Source organism: Pristiophorus japonicus, chromosome 5, assembly GCF_044704955.1.
Source record: "Pristiophorus japonicus isolate sPriJap1 chromosome 5, sPriJap1.hap1, whole genome shotgun sequence".
In the NCBI taxonomy this organism is placed as follows: domain Eukaryota; kingdom Metazoa; phylum Chordata; class Chondrichthyes; family Pristiophoridae; genus Pristiophorus; species Pristiophorus japonicus.
This window is the reverse complement of record NC_091981.1, coordinates 152,268,529-152,295,735: the sequence shown is the minus strand read 5'-3', so window position 1 is coordinate 152,295,735 and position 27,207 is coordinate 152,268,529. Positions and strand designations below refer to the sequence as shown.

At 45.7% G+C, this 27,207-nt stretch overlaps 1 protein-coding gene across 2 annotated transcripts in view; it reads right to left on the bottom strand.

Annotated features, from left to right (window-relative positions):
* Positions 1–27,207, bottom strand: part of LOC139264479 (thrombospondin type-1 domain-containing protein 7A-like) — a 757,124-nt gene that overhangs the window by 162,891 nt on the left and 567,026 nt on the right. For both annotated transcript variants that reach the window (XM_070881020.1, XM_070881021.1), the window contains 2 exons: positions 20,863–21,054; positions 19,199–19,433 (listed from right to left, as the gene is read on the bottom strand). In XM_070881020.1, the coding sequence (XP_070737121.1) occupies positions 19,199–19,433; positions 20,863–21,054 (427 nt within the window). The remainder of the gene's footprint in view (positions 1–19,198; positions 19,434–20,862; positions 21,055–27,207) is intronic.

The following is a 27,207-nucleotide window of genomic DNA, read 5'->3' as shown; positions in this document are numbered from 1 at the left end:
GGGAGAGAGAGAGAGCGAGGGGGAGGGAGGAGAGAGAGGGGAGGGAGGAGAGAGAGGGGAGGGAGGGAGGGGGAGAGAGAGGGGAGGGAGGGAGGGGGAGAGAGAGGGGGAGGGAGGGAGGGGGGAGAGAGAGGGAGGGAGAGAGAGAGAGAGGGGGAGAGAGAGAGAGAGGGGGAGGGAGGGAGAGAGAGAGAGAGGGGGAGGGAGAGTGAGAGAGGGGGAGGGAGAGAGAGAGGGGGAGGGAGAGAGAGGGGGGAGGGGGAGGGAGAGGGAGAGAGAGGGGGGGGAAGAGAGAGCGGGTGGGGGCGGAGAGAGAGCTGGAGGGAGGGGGGAAGGGAGAGGTCAGGTCGGATCGGATCCAGTCCGGGAGTCGGGAGTCGGGTCCAGTGGGGAGGGGGGGGGGGGGGCGGGTCGGGGAACAGGAGCGCGGGTCGGGTCGGGTCAGTTGGGTGGGGTGGGGTGGGGAGCGGGTGTCGGGTGTCGGGTCGGGTCGGGGCGGGGGGGGAGCAGGTGTCGGGTCGGGTCGGGTCTGGTCAGCGGGGGGGGGCGGGAGCAGGTGTCGGGTCTTGTTGGCGGTGGGGGGGCGGGGAGCAGGAGCTGGCCGTGGGAGGAGCCTTCTCCACGCAGCCCCAGTGAGGCCATTCAGCCAGGGCTAGGGGCTGCGTGCTTTGGGCCCCTCCCACACAGTTCGGCGCCTGGAGCTACTGCACTTGCGTGCCGACTGTAGCGCGCATGTGCAGAGGTCCCGGCACTGTTTTCAGCGCCGGGACCTGGCTCCGCCCCCCCACAGCTCGTGCTGGCTGCGCCGAGGGCCAGAGGACCTGTAAGTAGGTGGAGAATACCGAGAATTTTTTTAGGCGCCGTTTTAGGCGTGAAAAACGGGTGCCCAGCTCGGAGGGGCGCCCGTTTTTTTTCTTGTGGAAACTTGGGCCCATTATCTCTACTCAAAAGCTGCGTGCTTCATGGGAGCTGGTCCAGTGTTCCAGTGCAAATGCAGGAAGAGATAAAGCCGTTCCAGTGGCGCAAAGATGAAATGTCTATACAGGCAGACTGCCTTCTGTGGGGCAATCGAGTAGTGGTCCCAAGAAGGGCAGAGACATCTTTATCAATGACCTCCACAGTACCCACCATATCGTAATGATGAAAGCGATAGCCAGATCCCACGTGTGGTGGCCCGGTATCGATGCGGACTTAGAGTCCTGCATTCACAGATGTAATACATGCTCGCAGTTAAGCAATCTACCCAAGGAGGCGCCACTAAGTTTATGGTCTTGGCCCTCCAAACCGTGGTCTAGGGTACACGTCGACTATGCAGGTTCGTTCTTGGGTAAAATATTCCTTGTGGTTGTAGACGCATACTCCAAGTGAATGTGAGATAATGTCTGCTAGCATGTCCGCTGCCACCACTGAAAGCCTGCGGGCCATGTTTGCCACACACGGCCTACCCGATGTCCTGGTGAGTGACAATGGGCCATGTTTCACCAGTGCTGAGTTCATAGAATTCATAACCTATGATCAGGCAGAGAGAGCAGTGCAAACCATCAAGCAAGGCTTGAAGAGGGTAACTGAAGGCTCACTGCAGACTCGTTTATCCCGAGTCCTGCTTAGCTACGACACGAGACCCCACTCACTCACTGGGATCCCACCTGCTGAACTGCTCATGAAAAGAGCACTTAAGACAAGGCTCACGTTAGTTCACTCTGATCTACATGAACAGATAGAGAGCAGGCGGCTTCAACAAAGTGCATACCATGATAGCGCAAAGGTGTCACGCGAAATTGAAGTTAATGATCCTGTATTTGTATTAAATTATGGACAAGGTCCCAAGTGGCTTTCCAGCACTGTCGTGGCCAAAGAGGGGAGCAGGGTATTTCAGGTCAAACTTTCAAATGGACTCATTCACCGGAAACATTTGGACCAAATCAAACTCAGATTCACGGACTATCCTGAGCAACCCACCTTGGACCCTACCTTTTTTGATTCCCCAACATACCCACCAGTGGCGACCGGCACCCCGGTTGACCACAAAGCAGAACCCATCATCCACAGCAGCCCTGCAGGGCCCAACACACCAGGCAGTCCAGCAGGCCAGCTGCACAGCAGCCTAGCGAGGGCCCAACAAATGATTCAACAACAGCAGCTTTCACACCGAGACGATCAACCAGGGCAAGAAGGGCTCCAGATCGAATCACATTGTAAATAGTTACACTATTGATTTTGGGGGGGAATGTTGTTATATATGTGGACTTGTATTTACTCTGTACAGCCACCAGAAGGCTCATTCCCCGGAGTCCCAAGGGATCCCACAATCCCTTGGGAGCATCGGTATTTAATAAGACTTCACAGGTTGGAAAGGCACTCTGGAGACCTGCAATAAAAGGCTACGGTCACACTTTACTTTGAGCTCACAGTGTTCAGTCTGACTCTTTCTCCATAAACAACACTATGAGTGAGGAAATTCCTCCTCATCTCAGTCTTAAATGGCCAATCCCTTATCCTGAGAGAATGCCCCCTAGTTCTAGACTCAACAGCCGGTGGAAACAGCCTCTTAGCATCTATCATGTCAATCCGCTTCAAAATCGTACATGTTTCAATGAGATCATTCTATTAAACTTCAGAGAGACCTAATCTACTCAATCTCTCCACATAGGACAACTGTCTCTTCCCAGAAATCAATCTAGTGAACCTTTGTTGCACTGCCTCTAAGGCAAGTATATTCTTCCTTAGATAAAGAGACCAAAATGCACAGTACTCCAGGTGTGGTCTCACCAAAGCCCTGTACAATTGTCGCAAGACTTCCTTACTCTTGGAGTCCAACCACCTTGCAATATAGGGCAACATGCCATTCGCCTTCCTAATTGCTTGCTGTTGCTGCATGCTAACTCTCTGTGTTTCCTGTATGAGGACATCTACAACGCTCTGGACGCCAACATTTAATAGTTTCTCACCATTTAAAAAATATTTTGTTTTTTTATTCTTCCTACCAAAGTGAATAACCTCACGTTTCCTCACATTATATTCCATCTAACATCTTACTGCCTACTTACTTAACCTGTCTATATCCCTTTGAAGGATCTTTGCGTCATTCTCACTGTTATGTCATATAAAGAGTCAGACTAGATACTGCAAGTTCAAGGTAAGGTGTGACTGTCGTCCTTTATTACTGATCTTAGAGTGCCTCTCCAGCCTGTGAGGCCTCCTTATATACAGGTGCTCTCAAGGGATTGTGGGATCCCTTGGGACTCCAGGGGATAAGCCCTCTGGTGGTTAGACATGGTATTTACAGGTTTACAAACATAACAACACTCCCCCACCCCCCCACCCCCCCCCCCCCCCCCGCCCCGCAAAGTCAATAGTGTAACTATTTACAATGTGAGTCGATTTGGGGCCTTCCTTTCCCTGGTTGATCGTCTCGGTGCAAATGCTGGTTTTATTGGGCCCAAGTTTCCACATAATTTGCGCCTGATTTTTAGGAGCAACTGATGGAGAACGGACTATCTTAGAAATCGCAATTCTCCACATTTTTGTTTCTGCAGTTCTAGTCAGTTAGAACAGTTTCACTTTGGAACAGAATTTTTTCTTCAAAAGGGGGCGTGTCCGGCCACTGACGCCTGATTTCAAAGTTTTCACAGTGAAAACGTACTCCAAACTAACTTAGAATGGAGCAAGTGAAGATTTTTGTAGAACTGAAAAAACCTTGTCTACACATTAAAAAATCAGGCGCAGGTTACAAATTAGGCGTCCGGAACGAGGTGGGGGGGGGGGGGGGAAGGGAAGTCATTAAATTCTACAATAAATCCTTATTTATACTTATACAAATATTATACAAATAAATCCAACCTGAATAAACATTTATAAGCAAAGAAAAGATTAAATAAACCATCTTCCTACCTGTGTGAAAGTGCTTCAGTCAGCTCAGCGATGTGGCCTCGTTCCTGCGAATGGGAGGGAGGGAGGGGCAGTCGGGCAGTAAGCAGGCAGCAAGCAGCCTTCCACTTGAGGTGGAAGCCTTACAGTCAGCTCAGCGGTGTGGCGTCGTTCCCGCGAATGGGAGGGAGGGAGGAGGCAGCCGTTCCCGATGGCAGGGTGGGGGGAGGAGGCAGTGAGAAGGCTGCAGGAAGCCTCAGAAGTTGAGCAGCCATTCCCGACGGCAGGGGGGGGGAGGCCGTCGGGAAACGGCTGCCTCAACTTCTGAGGCTTCCTGCAGCCTTCTCACTGCTGCAAGAAGTCTCAGTGCTGATCATGGAAGGGAAATGTGCTTTTATTAAAAGATGTTCAAAAATTAAACAGCTACAAAGAACTACAAAAATGGCCGAGTGCCAATGTTTCCTTCACAATGCGCGTGCGCGAACGCTCCAACGCGCAAGCGCAGGGTTGCCGGCAGGAAAAAAACTAATTTAAATGGTACCCGCCCCCTCCCACTTACAAAATCGACGCGAGTGGTAGGCTCCGCCCCCCTGGGCGCCGCGCCAAGCAGACATGGAGCTGCAGGGCGCTCCAGAATCGCGCGTTTTGTTTCAGGCGCCGTTTTTGCCGTGAAAAACGGGCGCCCAGCTCAGAGGGGCACCCGTTTTGTAGCGTGTGGAAACTTGGGGCCATTGAACCCTCACTGGGCTGCTGTGCAGCTGGCCTTGCTGGGCAGCTGGGGGTGGTGAGTCCTGCTGGGCTGCTTCGGGCGATGGGTTCTGCTTCATGGTCAACCGCTGGGTCGGTTGCCACCTGTGTGTGTGTTGGAGGGTCGAAAAAGGTAGAGTCTATTGTGGGTTGCTCTGGATAGTCCGTAAATCTGAGTTTGGTTTGGTCCAAGTGTTTCCTGCAGGTGAGTTCATTTGAGAGTTTGACCACAAACACTCTACTCCCCTCGTTGGCCAAAACAGTGCCAGGAAGCCACTTGGGACCTTGTCCATAGTGCAACACAAATACAGGATCATTTATCTCAATTTCACGTGACACATTTGCGCGATCATGATATGTATTCTGTTGAAGCCGCCTGTTCTCTACCTGTTAGTGTAGATCAGGGTGTACTAACGAGAGCCTTGTCTTGTGCCCTTTTCATGAGCAGTTCAGCGGGAAGGACCCCAGTGAGCGAGTGGGGTCTTGTATGGTAACTAAGCAGGACTCGGGATAAGCGAGTCTACAGTGAGCCTTCAGTTACCCTTTTCAAGCTCTGCTTGATTGTTTGAACTGCTCGTTCTGCCTGACCATTGGACGCTGGTTTAAACGGCAGATGTGACATGTTTTATCCCATTGCGGGTCATGAACTCCTTGAACTCGGCACTGGTAAAGCACGGCCCATTGTCACTTACAAGGTATTCAGGCAGGCCGTGTGTGGTAAACATGGCCCGCAGGTTTTCATTGGTGGTAGCGGACGTGCTTGCCGAAATTATCACACATTCAATCCATTTGGAGTACGCATCTACAACCGCTAAGAACATTTTCCCCAAGAATGGGCCTGCATAGTTGACATGGATCCTGGATTATGGTTTGGAGGGCTAGGACCATAAACTTAGTGGCGCCTCCCTGGGTGCATTGCTTAACTGTGAACATGTATTACATTTGTGCACACAGGACTCTAAGTCTGCATCGATACCAGGCCACCACAAGTGGGATATGGCTATCGCTTTCATCAGTACGATGCCTGGGTGGGTGCTGTGGAGATCACTGATGAAAATGTCCCTGCCCTTTTTTGGCATCACTACACGATTACCCCAAAGGAGGCAGTCTGCCTGTATGAACATTTCATCTTTGCGCCGCTGGTACAACTTCATTTCCTCCTGCATCTCTAACGGGACACTAGACCAACTCCTATGGAGCACACATTTTTTTACTAAGGACAGTAAGGGGTCCTGGCTTGTCCAGGTTCTAATCCGTCGGGCGATAACAGGTGATTGCTCACTCACGAATGCTTCCATTTCCATAACTAAATCTGCGGGCTGTGCCATCTCCACCCCTGTGGTGGGCAGTGGCAGCCGACTGAGAGCATCGGCACAGTTTTCTGTGCCTGGCCTGTGGCAGATGGCGTAGTTGTATGTGGACAATGTGAGTGCCCATCTCTGGATGCAGGCCGATGCATTCGTATTTATCCCCTTGCTTTCAGAAAAGAGAGATATAAGTGGCTTATGGTCGGTTTCCAATTCAAATTTGAGTCCGAACAGATATTGATGCATTTTCTTTACCCCGTAAACACACGCTAACGCGTCTTTTTCGATCATACTGCAGGCCCTCTTGGCCTTAGACAGACTTCTGGATGCATAAGCAACCGGTTGCAATTTCTCAAATTCATTAGCTTGTTGCAATACACACCCGATCCCGTACGATGGCGCATCACATGCTCGTACCAAACGTTTACATGGATTGTACAACGCAAGCAATTTATTTGAACATAACAGCTTCCTAGCTTTCTCAAAGGCACTTTCTTGGCTTTTACCCCATACCCATTCATCTCCTTTATGCAGTAAAGAGTGCAGGGGTACTAACAATGTGCTAAGACCTGGTAAAAAGTTACCAAGATAGTTCAGGAGTCCTAGAAACGACCACAGCTCCGTCATGTTCTGTGGTCTCAGTGCGTTCTTAATTGCCTCCGTCTTCGAATCGGCTGGCCTGATGCCGTCCGCCCGCTACAATTCTTCTCCCCAGAAACCCCACATCAGGCACCAGGAAAATGCACTTCGAAAGTTTTAGCCTGAGCCCCACATGATTAAGCCGACTAAGAACCTCCTCCAGGTTCTGCAGGTGCTCAACGGTGTCACGACCTGTAACCAAGATATCATCCTGGAAGAGACGGTGCGCGGGACCGACTTCAGCAAGCTTTCCATGTTCCTCTGGAATATCGCCGCGGCCGATCGAATCCCAAACGGGCATCTGTTGTAAATGAAGAGACCTTTGTGCGTGTTGATGTAGGTGAGGCCTTTCGATGATTCCTCCAGCTCCTGCGTCATGTAGGCCAAGGTCAAGTCCAGCTTCGTGAACGTTTTCTCTCCCGCCAGTGTCGCAAATAGGTCGTCTACCTTCGGTAGCGTGTATTGATATTACAGTGAGAAACGATTGTTAGTTACTTTATAATCACCACAGATTCTGACGGTGCCATCTCACTTGAGGACTGGAACAACTGGATTGGCCCACTTATTGAACTCGATCGGTGAAATGATGCCCTCTCGTTGCAGCCTATCCAGCTCGATCTCCACCCTCTCTCTCATCATGTAAGGTACCACTCTCACCTTGTGATGGATTGGTCGCACCCCCGGAATCAAATGGATCTGCACTTTTGCTCCTGGGAACTCCCCGATGCCTGGTTCAAACAGCGAGGGGAACTTGTTTAGGATCTGGGCACATGAGGTGTCATCGACGGACGAAAGCGCTCGGATGTCATCCCAGTTCCAGCGTATCTTTTCCAGCCAGCTCCTGCTGAACAGTGTGGGGTCATTGCCTGGTACCACCCAGAGTGGTAACTCGTGCACCGCTCCATCGTAGAAAAAATAAAAACATAGAAAATAGGTGCAGGAGTAGGCCATTCGGCCCTTCGAGCCTGCACCACCATTCAATAAGATCATGGCTGATCATTCACCTCAGTACCACTTTCCTGCTTTCTATTCATACCCCTTGAGCCGTAAGGGCCGTATCTTACTCCCTCTTGAATATATCCAATGGACTGGCATCAACAACTCTCTGCGGTAGGGATTTCCACAGGTTAAAAAATTTCTGAGTGAATAAGTTTCTCCTCATCTCAGTCCTAAATGGCTTACCCCTTATCCTTAGACTATGTCCCCTGATTCTGGACTTCCCCAACATCGGGAACATTCTTCCTGCATCTAACCTGTCCAGTCCCGTCAGAATTTTATATGTTTCTAAGAGATCCCCTCTCATCCTTCTAAACTCCAGTGAATACAGGCCCAGTCGATCCAGTCTCTCCTCATATATCAGTCCTGCTATCCCGGGAATCAGTCTGGTGAACCTTCGCTGCACTCCCTCAATAACAAGAACGTCCTTCCTCAGATTAGGAGACCAAAACTGAACACAATATTCCAGGTGAGGCCTCACTAAGGCCCTGTACAACTGCAGTAAGACCTCCTTGCTCCTATACTCAAATCCCCTAGCTATGAAGGCCAACATACCATTTGCCTTCTTCACCGCCTGCTGTACCTGCATGCCAACTTTCAATGACTGATGTACCATGATACTCAGGTCTCGTTGCACCTCCCCTTTTTCCTAATCTGCCGCCATTCAAATAATATTCTGCCTTCGTTTTTTTGCCCCCAAAATGGATAACCTCACATTTATCCACATTATACTGCATCTGCCATGAATTTGCCCACTCACCTAACCTGTCCAAGTCACCCTGCAGCGTCCTCCTCACAGCTCACACTGCCACCCAGATTAGTGTCATCTGCAAACATGGAGATATTACACTTTCAATTCCCTCATCCAAATCATTAATGTATATTGTAAATAGCTGTGGTCCCAGCACTGAGCCCTGCGGCACCCCATTAATCACTGTCTGCCATTTTGAAAAGGACCCGTTTATCCCGACTCTCTGCTTCCTGTTTGCCAACCAGTTCTCTATCCACATCAATACATTACCCCCAATACCATGTGCTTTAATTTTGCACACCAATCTCTTGTGTGGGACCTTGTCAAAAGCTTTTTAAAGTCCAAATACACCACATCCACATCTCCCTTGTCCACTCTACCAGTTACATCCTCAAAAAATTCTAGAAGATTTGTCAAACAGGATTTCCCTTTCATAAATCCATGCTGATTTGGACCAATTCCGTGCTGCTGCTATTTCATCTTTAATAACTGATTCCAACATTTTCCCCACTACTGATGTCAGGCTAATCGGTCTATAATTACCTGCCTTCTCTCTCCCTCCCTTCTTAAAAAGTGGTGTTACATTAGCTACCCTCCAGTTCATAGGAACCGATCCAGAGTCAATAAGACTGTTGGAAAATGATCACCAATGCATCCACTATTTCCAGGGCTACTTCCAGGGCCTGATAGTCTGGGATGCAGACTATCAGGCCCCGGGAATTTATCGGCCGTCAATCCCATCAATTTTCCTAACACAATTTCCCGCCTTATAAGAATTTCCTTCAGTTCCTCCTTCTCACTAGACCTTCGGTCCCTTAGTATTTCCGGAGGGTTATTTGTGGCTTCCTTCGTGAAGACAGAACCAAAGTATTTGTTTAACTGGTCCGCCATTTCTTTGTTCTCCATTATAAATTCACCTGAATCTGACTGCAAGGGACCTACGTTTGTCTTCACTAATCTTTTTCTCTTCACATATCTATAGAAGTTTTTGCAGTCAGTTTTTATGTTCCCAGCTTCCTCTCATTCTCTATTTTCCCCCTCCTAATTAAACCCTTTGACCTCCTCTGCTGAATTCTAAATTTCTCCCAGTCTTCAGGTTTGCTGCTTTTTCTGGCCAATTTATATGCCTCTTCCTTGGATTTAACACTATCCTTAATTTCCCTTGTTAGCCACGGTTGAGCCACCTTCCCTGTTTTATTTTTTACTCCAGACAGGGATGTACAATTGTTGAAGTTCATCCATGTGATCTTTAAATGTTTGCCATTGCCTATCCACCATCAACCTTTTATGTATCACTCGCCAGTCTATTCTAGTCAATTCACGTCTCATTGCATCGAAGTTACCTTTCCTTAAGTTCAGGATCCTAGTCTCTGGATTAACTGTGTCACTCTCCATCTTAATAAAGAATTCTACGATATTATGGTCACTCTTCCTCAAGGGGCCTCGCACAACAAGATTGCTAATTAGTCCTTTCTCATTACACATCACCCAGTCTAGGATGGCCAGCCCTCTAGTTGGCTCCTCAACATATTGGTCGAGAAAACCACCCTTATACATTCCAGGAAAGCATCCCCCATGGCATTGTTACCAGTTTGGTTAGCCCAATCAATATTGAGATTAAAGTTGCCCATGATAACTGCTGTACCTTTATTGCACGCATCCCTAATTTCTTGTTTGATGCTGTCCCCAACCTCACTACTACTGTTTGGTGGTCTGTACACAACTCCCACTAGCGTTTTCTGCCCTTTGGTATTCCGTAGCTCCACCCATACCGATTCCACATCATCCAAGCTAATGTCCTTCCTTACTATTGCATCAATTTCTTCTTTAACCAGCAAAACCACCCCACCTCCTTTTCCTTTCTATCTATCCTTCCTAAATGTTGAATACCCCTGGATGTTGAGGTCACCCTGGAGCCATGTCTCCGTGATGCCAATTGCATCATATCCGTTAACTGCTATCTACACAGTTAATTCATTCACCTTATTGCGAATACTCCTCGCATTGAGGCACAGAGCCTTCAGGCTTGTCTTTTTAACACCCTTTGCCCCTTTAGAATTTTACTGTAATGTGGCTCGTTTTGCTTTTTGCCTTGGGTTTCTCTGCCCTCCATTTTTACTTTTCTTCTTTCTATCTTTTGCTTCTGCCCCCATTCTGCATCCCTCTGTCTCCCTGCATAGGTTCCCATCCCTCTGCCATATAGTTTAGCCCCTCCCCAACAGCACTCGCAAACACTCCCCCATGACATTGGCTCCGGTCCTGCCCAGGTGCAGACCGTCCAGTTTGTACTGGTTCCACCTCCCCCAGAACAGGTTCCAATGTCCCAGGAATTTGAATCCCTCCTTTCTGCATCACTGCTCAAGCCATGTATTCATCTGAGCTATCCTGCGATTTCTACTCTGACTAGCACGTGGCACTGGTAGCAATCCTGAAATTACTACTTTTGAGGTGCTACTTTTTAAGTTAGCTCCTAGCTCCCTAAATTCGTCTCGTAGGACCTCATCCCGTTTTTTTACCTATATTGTTGGTACCTATATGCACCACGACAACTGGCTGTTTACCCTCCCCCTTCAAAATGTCCTGCACTCGCTCTGAGACATCCTGACCTTGCACCAGGGAGGCAACATACCATCCTGGAGTCTCGGTTGCAGCTGCAGAAACGTCTATCTATTCCCCTTACAATAGAATCCCATATCACGATAGCTCTCCCACTCTTTTTCTTCCTGTGCAGCAGAGCCACCCACGGTGCCATGAACTTTGTTGCTGCTGCCCTCCCCTGATGAGTCATCCCCCTCAACAGTACCCAAAGCGGTGTATCTGTTTTGCAGGGGGATGACCGCAGGGGATCCCTGCACTACCTTCCTTGCACTGCTCTTCCTGTTGGTCACCCATCCCCTATCTGGCTGCGTAACCTTTACCTGCGGTAAGACCAACTCACTAAACGTGCTATTCACGTCATTCTCAGCATCGTGCATGCTCCATAGTGAATCCACCCGCAGCTCCAGTGCTGCAATGCGGTCTGTCAGTGCTGCAGGCGGATGCACTTCCCACATAGCACAGGAGGAGCATAACACGTGTCTGAGCTCTCCTGCCATGACTTAACCCTTAGATTAACTTAATTTGGCAACAATAATGCTCAAGGTTACTTACTGATAAAGAAAAGAGAAAGAAAAACTACTCACCAATCACTTATCCCCTTGGCTGTGACGTCACCTTTTGATTTCTTTCTACTTTTTTGCCTTCTCTCCCTACTGCAGCTGCACCAGCTGGCCTCCAACGACGAACTCCCAACTCTTCTCCCCGACGTTGGGCCTTTACAGTAGCACTGCTGATTATGGGTATCAGTTCCTTTGTGTACATTCTCAGTTTAGTATGAATGGGAGTCAGGACTGGCCTTGAGGCCTTGCTGCACCACAATTTATCGAAAGTCTTTTTGCTCATTATGGACTGGCTTGCGCCCTGTCCAGCATCATTGGCACCGGAAGTCCATTTACTTCAACCTTCAGCATTATTGGGGGACACTGTGGTAAATGTGTGCACCCCATATACCTCTGCCTCCTCGGTCTGAGGCTCTGGTTCGTCGTGATCCACTGTGGATCTGTCCTCCTCTGCAACATGGTGATTTGCAGGATTAGCAGTGTTTGCAGCTCGCCTGCACATACATTGGAGGTATCCCATTGTTCCACAGCCCTTGCAAACGTATCCTTTGAAGCGGCATGAATGGAAATGATGATCACCCCCGCAGCACCAACAAGGTGTTAATGGCCTTGTATTCACCACCCTTGATGGTGGACTCTGAGTCATCTGCGGACGTGCAGCTGCAGGTGGTTAAGTCCTGCCCTGTACATTTCGATTTGAAAACAACGTAACTTTGTTCACTGCACTTGCAGCAGCACTCATGTGCTGAGAAATTTGTTTGGTATTGTCACTGGTGGCGATAAACGCCTGGGTGTTCGCTATGGCTTTATTCAAGGTTGGGGTCTCTGCAGTCAAAAGTTTGCCAAGTATTACTTAATGGCCAATGCCAAGTACAAAGAAGTCCCTGAGCATATGCTGTAAGTGTCCTTCAAATTTGCAATGTCCAGCAAGGTGCCTTAGCTCGGTGACGTAGCTCGTCAGTTCCTGGTCTTCAGACCTATTGTACGTGTAGAACTGATAACTCGCCATCAGAACGCTTTCCTTTGGGTTTAGATGCTCCCGGGCCAGTGTGCGCAACTCATCGTACGACTTGTCTGTTTCGCTGGAGCGAGCAGATTTTTCATGAGGCCATACGTTGGTGTCCCGCAAACGGTGAGGAGGATAGCATTTCATTTGCCAGTGTTCGCTTCTCCTTCCAGCTCGTTGGCCACAAAGTATTGGTCGAGTCGCTCTACGAAGGTTTCCCAATCATCTCCCTCCAAAAATTTCTCCAGGATGCCCACGGTTCTCTGCATTGTTGCAGTGGGATTCATTTGTATCTCGTCGCCAGTTGTTATGTCTTGAATACAGAGTCAGACCAGATACTGCAAGCTCAAGGTAAGGTGTGACCGTAGTCCTTTATTACAGATCTCAAAGTGCTTCTCCAGCCTGTGAGGCTTCCTTATATATAGGTGCTCCCAAGGGATTGTGGGATCCCTTGGGACTCCGGGGATATGCCCACTGGTTGTTAGACATGGTATTTACAGGTTTACATACATAACACTCACAGCTTACTTTCTCACCTAGCTTTGTATCATTAGCTAACTTGGATACATTGCATTTGGTCCCTTCATCTAGGTCATTAATATAAATTATAAATAGCTGAAGCCCAAGCACTGATCCTTGTGGAACCCCACTAGTTATAGCCTGCCAACCAGAAAATTGTCCGTTTATCCCTACTGTCTGTTATCTGTCCATTAACCAATCCTCTATCCATGTTAATATATTACCCCCAACCCCATGAGCCCTTATCTTGCATAGCAACTTTTTATGTAGCACCATGTTGAATGCCTTTTTAAAATCTAAATATACTACATCCACTGGTTCTCCTTTATCTCATCATCAAAGAAGGAAGACTTGCTTTCACTCTAAAAGTGAGTTCTTAGGTGACTATACAGTCCAATACGGGAATGACAGTCTTTTCACAGGTGGGACAGACAGTCGTTGAAGGAAAGAGTGGGTGAGGAGTCTGGTTTGCTGCACGCTCCTTCCGCTGCCTGCGCTTGTTTTCTGCATGCTCTCGGCGATGAGACTCTAGGTGCTCAGCACCCTCCCGGATGCTCTTCCTCCACTTAGGGTGGTCTTTGGCCAGGGATTCCCAGGTGTCGGTGGGGATGCTGCACTTTATCAAGGAGGCATTGAGGGTGTCCTTGAAATGTTTCCTCTGCCCACCTGGAGTTCGCTTGCCATATAGAAGTTCCGATTGGAGCGCTTGCTTTGAGAGTCTTGTGTCGGGCATGTGGATGATATGGCCCACCCAACAGAGCTGGTCGAGTGTGGTCAGTGCTTCGATGCTGGGGATGTTGGCCTGATCGAGAACGCTGATGTTGGTGCGACTTTCCTCCCAGGGGATTTGCAGGATCTTGCAGAGACATCGTTGATGGTATTTTTCCAGCGATTTGAGGTGTCTACAGTATATAGTCCTCATCTCTGAGCCGTATAGGAGGGCGGGTACCACTACAGCCCTGTAGACCATAAGCTTGGTGCCAGATTTGAGGTCCTGGTCTTTGAACACTCTCTTCCTCAGGTGACCGAAGGCTGTGCTGGTGCACTGGAGGCAGTGTTGGACCTCGTCGTCCTTTATCTACCCTGCTAGGTACGCCCTTAAAAAACTCTAATAAATTTGTTAAACATTGTTTCTCTTTCATAAAACCATGTTGACTCTACCCAATCATATTATGATTTTCTAAGTGCCCTGTTACCACTTCTTAATAATGGATTCCTGCATTTTCCCAACAACTGATGTCAGGCTAACTGGCCTGTAGTTCCCTGATTTCTCTCTCCCTTCTTTCTTGAATAGCAGGGTTATATTTGCTACCTTCCAATCTGCTGGGACCGTTATAGAATCTAGGAAATTTTGGAAGATCACAACCAATGCATCAACTATCTCTGCAGCCACCTCTTTTTGAACCCTAGGATGTAGGCCATCAGGTCCAGGGGATCTATCGGCTTTTAGCCCAATTAATTTCTCAAGTAGTTTTTCTCGACTGATCTTAATTACTCTACATTCCTCAATCTCATTAGCTCCTTTGTTCCCCGCTACTTTTGGTGTGCTTTTTTTGCCTTCTACTGTGAATACAGTACACATTATTTGTTTAAAGTCTCTGCCATTTTCCTTATTTCCCATTATAATTTCTCCTACCTCAGCTTTTAAGGGATCACGCATTCTTTTACATAGAAACATAGAAAATGGGTGCAGGAGCAGCCCATTCGGCCCTTTGAGCCTGAACCACCATTCAATAAGATCATGGCTGATCATTCCCTCAGTACCCCTTTCCTGCTTTCTATCCATACACCTTGATCCCTTTAGCCATAAGGGCCATATCTAACTCCCTCTTGAATATATCCAATGAACTGCAATCAACAACTCTCTGTGGTAGGGAATTCCACAGGTTAACAACTCTCTGAGTGAAGAAGTTTCTCCTCATCTCAGTCCTAAATGGCGTACCCCTTATGCTAAGACTGTCTCCCCTGGTTCTGGACATACCATTTGCCTTCTTCACCGCCTGCTGTACCTACATGCCAACTTTCAATGACTGATGAATCATAACACCCAGGTCTCATTGTACCTCCCCCAGTCCTAATCTGCTGCCATTCAGATAATATTCTGCCTTCATCTTTTTGTCCCCAAAGTGGATAACCTCACATTTATCCACATTATACTGCACCTGCCATGCACTGGCCCACTCACCTAACCTGTCCAAGTCACCCTGCAGCAGCCTTTTAGCATCCTCCTCACAGCTCACACCGCCACCCAGTTTAGTGTCATCTGCAAATTTGGAGATATCACACTCAATTCCTTCATCTAAATCATTAATTTATATTGTAAAGAGCTGGGGTCCCAGCACTGAGCCCTGCGGCATTCCACTAGTCACTGCCTGCCATTCTGAAAAGGACCCATTTATTCCAACTCTCTGCTTCCTGTCTGCCAACCAGTTCTCTATCCATGTCAGTACATTACCCCCAAATACCATTTGCTTTGATTTTGCACAGCAATCTCTTGTGTGGGACCTTGTCAAAAGCCTTTTGAAAGTTCAAATACACCACATCCACTGGTTCTCCCTTGTCCACTCTACTAGGTACATCCTCAAAAAATTCCAGAAGATTTGTCAAGCATGATTTCCCTTTCATAAATCCATGTTGATTTGGACCGATCCTGTCACTGCTTTCCAAATGCGCTGCTATTTCGTCTTTAATAATTGATTCCAACATTTTTCCCACTACTGATGTCAGGCTAACTGGTCTATAATTACCCATTTTCTCTCTCCCTCCTTTTTTAAACAGTGGTGTTACATTAGCTACCCTCTCATCCATAGGAACTGATCTAGAGTCGATAGATTGTTGAAAAATGATCACCAATGCATCCACTATTTTTATGGGCACTTCCTTAAGTACTCTGGGATGCAGACTATCAGGCCCCGGGGATTTATCGGCCTTCAATCCCATCAATTTCCCTAACACTTTTTCTGCTTTATAAGGATATCCTTCAGTTCCTCCTTCTCACTAGACCCTCGATCCCCTAGTATTTCCGGAAGGTTATTTGTGTTTTCCTTCATGAAAACAAAACCAAAGTATTTGTTTAACTGGTCCGCCATTTCTTTGTTCCCTATTATAAGTTCACCTGAATCTGACTGCAAGGGACCTATGTTTGTTTTCACTAATCTTTTTCTCCTCACATATCTATCGAAACTTTTGCAGTCAGTTTTTATGTTCCCAGCAAGCTTCCTCTCATACTCTATTTTCCCCCTCTTAATTAAACCCTTTGACCTCCTCTGCTGTATTACAAAATTCTCCCAGTCCTCAGGTTTGCTGCTTTTTCTGGGCAATTTATATGCCTCTTCCTTGGATTTAACACTATCCTTAATTTCCCTTGTTAGCCAGGGTTGAGCCACCTTCCCCGTTTTATTTTTACTCCCGACAGGGATGTACAATTGTTGAAGTTCATCCATGTGATGTTTAAATGTTTGCCATTGCCTATCCACCGTCAACCCTTTAAGTATCACTTGCCAGTCTATTCTAGCCAATTCACACCTCATACCATCGAAGTTACCTTTCCCCAAGTTCAGGACCCTGTCTCTGAATTAACTGTGTCACTCTCCATCTTAGTAAAGAATTGTACCATATTATGGTCACTCTTCCCCAAGGGGCCTCGCACAACAACATTGTTCATTTGTCCTTTCTCATTACACATCACCCAGTCTATGATGGCCAGCCTTCTAGTTGGTTCCTCAACATATTGGTCTCGAAAACCATCCCTAATACACTCCAGGAAATCCTTCTCCACCGCATTGCTACCAGTTTGGTTAGCCCAATCAATATGTAGATTGAAGTCGCCCATGATAACTGCTGTTATTTTGCTAATCTCTTCCTTTTTACATACTTGTAGAAGCTTGTCATCTGTTTTTATATTTCTTGCCAGTTTACTTTCATTCTATATTCGCCATTTTTATCAATTTAATGGACATCCTTTGCTGGTTTGTAAAGCTCTCCCAATCTTCAGGCTTACGATTATTCTTCACAAAATTATAAGCCTCTTCTTTTAATCCTTAACTTCTTTAGTTCACAATGGATGGATCACTTTTCCCATGGAGTTTTTATTTCTCAATGGAATCTATATTTGTTGAGAATTTTTGAATATTTCTTTAATTGTTTGCCGTTGCTTATCTATTGTCATATTGTTAATCTAATTTCCCAATCTACCATAGCCAACTCACCTCTGATATCTGTGTAATTGATTTTATTTAAGTTTAAGGGGACAAAATTGCCCTTTTTTATACCCCCATTAGCGCCTCTGGGGGCACTAATGGGGCGCAACGAGGCTATCGTTCAGGGGAAGAGGTCGCTTGCGCCTCCGGGGAAATTGCCCTGGAGGTTTGGGGGACATTGTATCGTTAGTGCCACGCGATTTGTGTCCCGGGCTCGTGCATGCACAGCGATGATGTCATCTGATGTTACTGAGTTCCGGAGCGCGGCACTGGACTCATTGCCACAATACCGCTCAGCAGCTTCCCTCCACGGATGCGGAGCGCCTCCGATAGCGTTCCACCTCCGTTGAGGGTGTGGAAATTCCAGGTTGGGCAATAAATGTCTGAGCCCCGGAAGGTTATTGCCTCCAAATGTGATTGTGGCCCAATTTCGCCCCCTAGTTTCGGATTTAATTATTTCACTCTCAAACCCAATGTGAAATTCTATCATATTATCTTCACTCTTCCCTGATGTCCCATATTGTACATTCTATAAAGTAGAGCCAAAGCTTGCCTTGTGAGTATGTTCATTCGGATGTATTTGGCCTATAATAATTAAATCCGATGTAAAAAAAAATAATAATTGCATTACAATTTAGTTTTTGGGGAGTTAAAAAATAAAACAAAATATTTTAATACTGAGGGGGTGAAATAGATCTTTGCTAGTGGAGTGAAATGCGCTCATTGTGAATTGGCTGCCTTTTTTTACACTGAAGTCAATAGAAAAGAAAATTGGGCATGGTATAAATGGGGTGCTGATTCATTCGGAGCATGTTTGCATTACTAGTGAAGTTCAATTTCATCACAAATCTCTTTCTTTATAACCTGTTCCAGTTTGGCTGTGTGAAACACAAAATGTTGTAATAATGCATCTCTATATTGGCAGTCTGTTGCTCAACTATGTTTAAAACCTACCTTTTTGACCAAGCTTTTAGTCAACCCAGCTGATAGCACTTTCTTTGGTCTGACGTCCATTTCTGTCGGATTACATTTCACCGAAGTGCCTTGAGATGTTTTCCTACATTAAAGGCGCTATATAAATGTAAGTTGTTGTTATTTTTGCCCTTCCAGTAAAGGCTCCAGAAATTCAACACAGTCAGGCTTTACGATCAAAAAATCCAAGGGTAACCAAAACAACTAAAAAAAAACATTTACTAAGCATATTAATAGTGATTATTTGGGGCATGTGGGTCAAAAAACATTCATGACGTCTGCCCAAATCACTACAGCAATCAATGACGGGCATTAGGGCAACCTAAGCTAAAGAAAGAAAGAAAGATTTGCATTTATATAGTGCCTTTTACGACCTCTCGTGAATCATCATTATGTATTAAGTCATGCCACGTCACAGTACTGAATGCAAACTATTATCTGCAAATGTGCATCAGGGATGCATGATCCAATCCGCCCTTGGAAGGGACATGTCGCTCCATCCAAGGATCCTCTTCCCCCTGAGGCCCAAAGAAATATTTTTCTTTCAATCTTCAGCTCAAATTCGAGATTCTCTGCCACTAGACAAGGTAATTAATTAATCCCCTCCAGGTTCCATTTCCTGATTCTAGTGAATGTTTGGGGCTTACCGAAGGGCCTCAAAGAAAGAAGGAAAGAAAGAAAGACTTGCATTTATATAGCACCTTTCACGACCTCTAGCAGATCATCATTATGTATTGAGTCATGCCAGGTCACAGTACTGAAATGCAAACTATTACCTGACCTCTATCCAACAATCTTGCTGTTTCAACACATGGGTTAGATTTCCCTTATAAATGGGAGAAGAAATTATCAGCCACAGCATTCGGAACATCTGAACTGCAAGCTTCGAAAACTGGGTTGGATCCTATGGATTCATTTTAACATTATCATACCATGTGAACATTTCAGTCAACAGCAGCACACGTTATTTTAGATTGCTTTCTTTGACTCAAAGCAAATATTATCACAGTTTTATTGAGCAATTACTATGCCTTTACTTTTTTGGTCCAACTTGTCCCACGTTGACTCTCACACAAATAACCTTTCTGGTTTGCATTCCCACAGCACAGGTTGCCTCACCACTCCAGCTGGTGCTTGAATTAAGAGTAGCCACAGACAAGTCTTCAATACAGGGTCCCCAAGGACCAGTCTGCCAGTGATATACAGTACACGGATGCTCATTACAGCTGCGTACTTCCTGTAAGGCACTGCTGTTTGGACACTGTGCTGCTCCTATTAAAGAACAAACAATATTAAAATAGTATGTATTTGTCTTGAAAAACATTATTGGCGGTTTTTACACTGAAATAATATGTGTCTGATTTTTTTTTAAACAATAGGCAGGAGGCCAGCTTGAAATTAAACATTTTATCCATTCACTTAGAGGTAGTACACTTGTTTTGTTACGTGGCACTACTGTTCTCATTATTATAATATGTAAATAACGCAACAGGTATTTGAGTGCACCTTTAATTTCGTGCTATCTTTTTTTCCAATTTTTGTGAAAAGTTGTATATGATTTCACCGTGGTAAATTATTTAAAACAAAAACAAAGTTAGCAACTTGTAGCTGGGCACTGGACTTTTATATTTGGAAAGTTTGCATATTTAATGAGTTGCTATTGACCTGATATTTCATGGTTTTAATGCTGTAAATTGTGGAATCTAGCTTACTGGAGACAGATTGACTGCACAAGGAAGATAGAAAATCATCTTGCACTAATCAATTATCCACACAATGAATTCCCTACAACTACATAAGGAAAAATAACTCCAAGTCATTGACACATCTAATAGTGAGTAGTTATGGAGTATAATAGCAGAGCCCTGGAACAAGTCATCAATCTACTCTTTCAGTTAAGTATGGTGTGTGGCATCAAGAAGCTATGACCTTGAGGGAAAATGGAGAAGAATCATAGTGTTGCATTTGACCATCTTTGTGAGATGTTTTACTATTCATGATAAAGGAATAGTTATTACCTTATTTGTAAAACGTATTTCTTTTATATGTATGTACAGTATGGCTGATTAGATTCATAATAGTCAGTATAGCTACAGTACTTCACCTGAAGTTAAACATGTCTGTGCCATATTAGCTGTTCAACCCATTCAATGGTTAATAAAGCATTGAACACAGCTGGGGTCAATGACACCTAGCCCATGAAATCATGATACGCCCTGCTGCTTTTGGACAGTAAATGTAACTAAACAAATTTGCCAGTAAGAGATATATCAGCATCAGCTATCAGCTATCAGCTAGACAGCATAGGCTTAAAACAGATAACACAGGAGAAAAATCACCTGCCACTGTTTTGACAATATTCCTTTGATGTGTATCAATACATTTAAAGGCAATCAGGTGACATGACAAGCATTGATTCCCAGGATAAAACTGAACATTAAATTACACAATTAGAGCAGTAACTATATATTTGTTCATAGCATGAATCTCTGGAGAGCTATTCCGTATTATAGTCAGTAATGCACCTCAGTCAACTGATTGAACCTCTTCAATTAGTCAGATTTATTAAGAAACCAAGCCATTTGAATATACACAGATGATGTTAGTTGTTATTTTAATTATGTGAAAGTCACTAATTCTTTCTTCTTTTCACTAATAGAGTAAAGGGAGTCTGTACTGTTTAACTGATTGGTGATCTTACCGTCATCTGCATATGCCAGAATTGAGCGCGCACGCATCTGTTTACCCTCGGTGGTTTTTCCAGAGCAGGTATATGAGCACGAGGACCACTCCGACCATTTGCTAAGAACACAGTCTCTTGGGCACGGTACTTCACACGATACTGGGACTGGATAGATAGCTTCTCTGCACAAATTTCTGTCTACAATTTCTCCTGGGGAAGAAGAAACCCAGCAACAATCCATCAGTTTCGAGTGAAAGGAAGAAAATCGAAACTCGTGTGAATAGAAATGTAAACATTTAACAGAAGCAAGGTAACTATACACTCATAACTGCACCAATATCATTTCAATTGTGAATATTGCCTCATTAAGATCAATAAAATCTATTACATACTAAAACCTGTTGGTGGGCCACAATATTCCATTTCAAATTACATTGATAAACCCCTATATCAACTGACACATCATAGTTTTCAATATCTTTACCTATGATACCTCATCATCATAGGCAGTCCCTCGGAATCAAGGAAGACTTGCTTCCACTTTTAAAGTGAATTCTTTGGTGGCTGAACAGTCCAATACGAGAGCCACAGACTTGTCACAGATGGGACAGATAGTCGTTGAGGGAAGGGTGGGTGGGACAGGTTTTCCGCATGCTCTTTCTGCTGCCTGCACTTGATTTCTGCATGCTCTCAGCGATGAGACTCGAGGTGCTCAGCGCCCTCCCGGATACACTTCCTCCACTTAGGGCGGTCTTTGGCCAGGGACTCCCAGGTGTCAGTGGGGATGTTGCACTTTATCAGGGAGGCTTTGAGGGTGTCCTTGTAATGTTTCCGCTGCCCACCTTTGGCTCGTTTGCTATGAAAGAGTTCCGAGTAGAGCACTGGCTTTGGGAGTCTCGTGTCTGGCATGCGAACTATGTGGCCTGCCCACTATGTGGCCTGCCCAGCGGAGCTGATCAAGTGTGGTCAGTGCTTCAATGCTGGGGATGTTGGCCTGGTCGAGGACGCTAATGTTGTTATGCCTGTCCTCCCAGGGGATTTGTAGGATCTTGCGGAGACATCGTTGGTAGTATTTCTCCAGCGACTTGAGGTGTCTACTGTACATGGTCCATATTTCTGAGCCATACATGACAGTGGGTATTACTACAGCCCTGTAGACCATGAGCTTGGTGACAGTTTTGAGGGCCTGGTCTTCACTCTTTTCCTCAGGCGGCCGAAGATCTTCCTCGCCGCCATGCTCCACCTCACAGTCAACAAGCTCCCCGCTGGAGTGGAACTAAACTACAGAACCAGTGGGAACCTGTTCAACCTTCGCCGTCTCCAGGCCAGGTCCAAGACTACCCCGACCTCTGTCGTCGAGCTACAGTACGCAGATGACGCCTGCGTCTGCGCACATACAGAGGCTGAACTCCAGGACATAGTTGATGTATTTACTGAGGCATACGAAAGCATGGGCTTTACGCTAAACATCCGTAAGACAAAGGTCCTCCATCAGCCTGCACAGCACTGCCCCCCAGTCAACAAGATTCCACGGCGCGGCCCTGGACAACGTGGACCGATTCCCATATCTCGGGAGCCTCCTATGATACCTACTTGGCATGTAAATGGTGTTATGATGGGGTTTCCAATTTTAAAATGTTAGCTAATGTTAGGAACACCCTTATTTGTAGAAATATCCTAGTTGCTAAAGAAAAATAAATAACTTTCAATGTTATAGAGCATTTCAGGATGTCCCAAAGCGCTTAACAGCCAGTGAAATTCTTTTGAAGTGTAGTTACTGTTGCAATGTAGGAAACACAGTAGATAATTTATGCACAGCACGGTCCCACAAACAGAAATGTGATAATGACCAGATCATCTCTGCTTTTTAGTGATGTTGGTTAGAATAAATATTGGTCAGGATACAGCGAATAACTCCCCTACTCTTCTTTAAATCGTGCCATGGGATTTTTTTATGTCCACCTGCTGGTGGAAGCCGCCGACCAATAAAAAATCTGTGAACTTCTGCCTCGAGATCCACGGAGACTTGCACACTTGGGCTTCGATGCAGGCCTGCGCATAGAGGCCCAGGTATCCCAGGGGCGTATGCAGTTCGCAAGCGCCCCTGGGATCACGTGGGCCTGCCCAACCAATGAAAGAAGGGGGTCCCCATTCATGCTATAGGGATTCCGTACAGAAATGCCATAAGCATGAATGGGATCACATAAAAAGCACATTTAATATAACAAATAAATAAATAAAAATTACATATTTAAAATTAATTAGAATACAATATAATTAAACATTTTAAACCAAAATTTAATGTTTTGAAAAATAAATTTAAATGTTTTAAAGGGACTAAAAAAAACCTTACCTTATTGCACGTGTTTTAATGTTTAAATGAATGACATTGTTTTTAAATGTTTTTTTTAAAAGTCTTACGTTGGAAGAAGCATGCCTTACACTTGCTTTTACCAGGCGCAAGACTTTCACGGGCATTTGCTGGATAGGAGTTGGGCAAATAGCTCAACTCTCTGCCCACGGAGGTCCTGTCAAGAGAATTCTTGACAGATCACAAGTTCTGGGTTTTAGCGCATGCACAGCGTATGCGTAAACCCGGAACTTGGGTGACCCCTACCGGCACATGCACACTTCATATGTGCCCGTAGGGGCCATAAATTTGGCCTAACATCTCATCCAAAAGATAGCACCTCTGACAATGCAGTACTTCCTCTGCACTGCACTGGAGTGTCAGCCTGGATTTTTTGCTCAAGTCTCTGGAGTCGATGACCATTCATCAGAATTCTGATGAAAGATCATTGACCTGAAACATGAACTCTGTTTCTCTCTCCACAGATGCTGCCTGACCTGCTGACTATTTCCAGCATTTTCTGTTTTTATTTCAGATTTCCAGCATCTGTAGTATTTAGCTTTTGCAGCGGTAAACATAATTGCATTAAATTTCTGTTTGCCCTATTTTAATACAATCATTAATCTGCTGAATGAGATACTAATTGTGTTAAAAGAGCACAGATAGATGTTTACCAATGCAATAAAATAATGCAGACAGGAAGTTAAATCCCAATGAGTCATATTTACCGAGTTAAACCTGAATAGATTCTGCCCAAGTACATCCCGGCTTTCAAATTGCTCTGATCTGATTTGCCATTGCATGTAAATATGATCTGTGTGTGATTTTCAGACTCACTATACACTGATGATATGTACTCAGAGCTCAATTAAATGTTGAAAAATGTGGGCTTGCTCATATGCCTAATTCTCTTCTAGTGAATCCAAGTTTCTAACACGTTGTATTGGGAACTGGGCTATTTACTTTTGGGAGGGGCTAGAAATATTTCTGCCTTCTGGGCAAATCACATTACTGTCCATCACAGCGGCCAAATAATATAGAGAATGGATTAAAATATTGAACTGGCTGTATTGGAACAAATTTTTACTTCGATGCTCAAGCACTTGCAAATGCTTGCTATATGGAAATTTAGTCCAAAATTGTCAAATCAAAACATTATTTGAACAAAAGACACTTTCCTGTGCTAACTACTTAAGCCTTTGGAAAACTGACATTGCACATTTAATTCATTACTGTTATTTACAGCTTTTATGTTTGTTCCATAATACCAGTCAGCAACATGTACATGTTTAACCTGGTTTAAGTCAAGTTAATTTATTCCCTTGTGGCACAAAAGGGAAAAAGTATAAATTTTTTTGGTAGCACCAATTTTATAGTAGCGACGTGGCATTACTGTTCCGCAGGACAGTGTCAATCTGTTGGTGGTAAAGGTTTATTTTTCCCATAGCCTTGTCTTGCTTGTCTCAGCTGTGGCTCAGTGGGTAGCACACTTGCCTGAGTCTAGGAGGTTGTGAGTTCAAATTCCACTCCAGGGACTTGAGAGCACTTGAGGCTGACACTCCATTGCAGTGCTGAGGGAGTGCTGCACTGTCAGAAGTGCCTTCTTTCAGATGAGACGTTAAACCGAGGCCCTATCTGCTCTTTCAGGTGGATATAAAAGATCCCATGGCACTATTTTGAAGAAGAGCAGGGGAGTTATCCCCGGTGTCCTGGCCAATATTTATCCCTCAATCAACATAACAAAAACAGTTTGGGCTGGATTTTTGGCTCAGTTGCACCTCAGTTTGTGTCCCGGAGAGGCAGTAAATGGTGTTTCTAGGCATAACGTCAGGCGTCCAGTTTTAATTGCCCTGCCTGCAAATTTGGCTCATGGTTTGCGGCGCCACAAAAACTTATTGCCCCGTCCTCTAGTTTCACTGAGATCAAGACCTCAATCGTCGTGCAACACTCCGCTACCGCCCCGATGCAAAATTTACCCCTTACACCTCATTTAACGCCCACTCCAGGAAACGTCTGAAAAACCAGGTGTTCCCTGGGTGCAGCAGGTGGTATTGGCAGCGTATTTAAATGGAGGGATGAGACTCCTACATCGCAGGTCACATTGACTACAACGGTTGCGCACAGCACACTGCGTGAAGCTCCGACATGCAAAAGGCACTTTTATCTGCCACTACAGTGCGCTTACAACTTCAGTGAGAGAATTTAATGAGGGCATTACTACTTCGACAGCATATCATGCTCCATGCTATTGCCAGGCACCATCAAGCTAGAAGAAGGGCTCTTGGCCATGTCGGCCCACAGGTGAGAAGATGCCGAAGACGGCTTGCCCCCCCCATTGATTTACAGGCACCTCCTGCACTCTGAGGAGCAGTATATGAGAAGGCTGCGCTTCTTGAAAGGAAGTGCTGACAGAGATATGCCATCTTCTATAGGCTGACCGATGGCTTGTACACACTAGATGCAGCCTTCAATATCCCCTCAATGGGTATCCAAATTCATTGTGGTGTGCTGTTTCTTGCACAACTTGGCCATCATGAGGGGCCAGGCATTGCCAATGGAGATTGCATGCCCACCGCAGGAGCAGGAGGAGGATGACGAAGAGGAGTCTGGCGAGGCCTCCTTTGGATAGCCATAGCATCCACGAGGGAGACAGCGTGGAAATGCTGTTGCACGTCGCCAGCTCATAATGGACCAGTTCTCCTAAATGGAGGAAACTGAGGGATGGAGCTAATACTGGACACGCTATGGGCCCCCATAAAGACGAACGTTGAACGTTGACATGATACAGAAGACACGAATGGCAAAGGATGAATTATAATTTTTACTGCAACAAAGTTACAAAAACTCCCCCCACCAAAATACAACCATACAATACATAACGTTATGTTCCAGAGCATTGAGCAACAATGAAGTTCCTTAAATCAGTGAAACTTTTTGAATGCCGTGATTTTCGGCTGGAGCACAAAAGCTTCCTTGTGTAACGCCTGATTTTGCACCCCAATCGTGGATCCTCATTTTTTCCCGAACTTCACAGACGAGGGTACAAAACTTTTCCAGGTGGTATTAGGACCATCCTGCCGCCAATACCGCCCCGAAATCTCAAAGGCCGAAAATCCAGCCTTATATCTGTTCACTATCACATTGCTGTTTGTGGGAGTTGCTGTGTGCAAATTAGCTGCTGCATTTGCCACATTAGTGAATACTCTCCAAAAGTACTTCATTGGCTGTAAAGCGCTTTGAGACATCCAGTGGTCATGAAAGGCGCTATGTATGTATATGTTTTTCTTTTTCTTTTTTGTCTCAGCTGTGCTGTTCTAATTACAACAGTTACTATACATCAAAAGTATATAAGTGGCTGTAAAGTGCTTTGGGACATCCTGAGATCTTGAAAGGTCCGATATAAATGCAAGTCTCTCTCTCTCTAAAGGGGCACAGAGCACTGAACACTGATCAAGTCTCTCCTTACAAGGTAGAGGAAACATCAGAAGGCCTGGGTGCAGATCACCGACTCCTCCTCATTTTAAAGCTGGGGGCATGGCCAAGGGAGAGTGACAGGGGACTAGAGGAAAACTAACTGATTGTTGGTATAACAATATACATTGTTCACATGCCTGACACAAGACTCCCAAAGCAAGCACTCTACTCGGAACTCCTTCACGGCAAACGAGCCCCAGGTGGGCAGAGGAAACATTACAAGGGTACCCTCAAAGCCTCCTTGATAAAATGCAACATCCCCATCGACACCTGCGAGTACCTGGCCAAAGACCGCCCTAAGTGGAGGAAGTGCATCCGAGAGGGCACTGAGCGCCTCGAGTCTCATCGCCGAGAGCATGCAGAAACCAAGCACAGGCAGCAGAAAGAGCATGCGGCACACACCCACCCTTTCCTTCAATGACTGTCTGTCCCACCTGTGACAAAGACTGTATTCTCATATTGGATTGTTCAGTCACCTAAGAACTCATTTTTAGAGTGGAAGCAAGTCTTCCTCCGAGGGACTACCTATGATGATGATG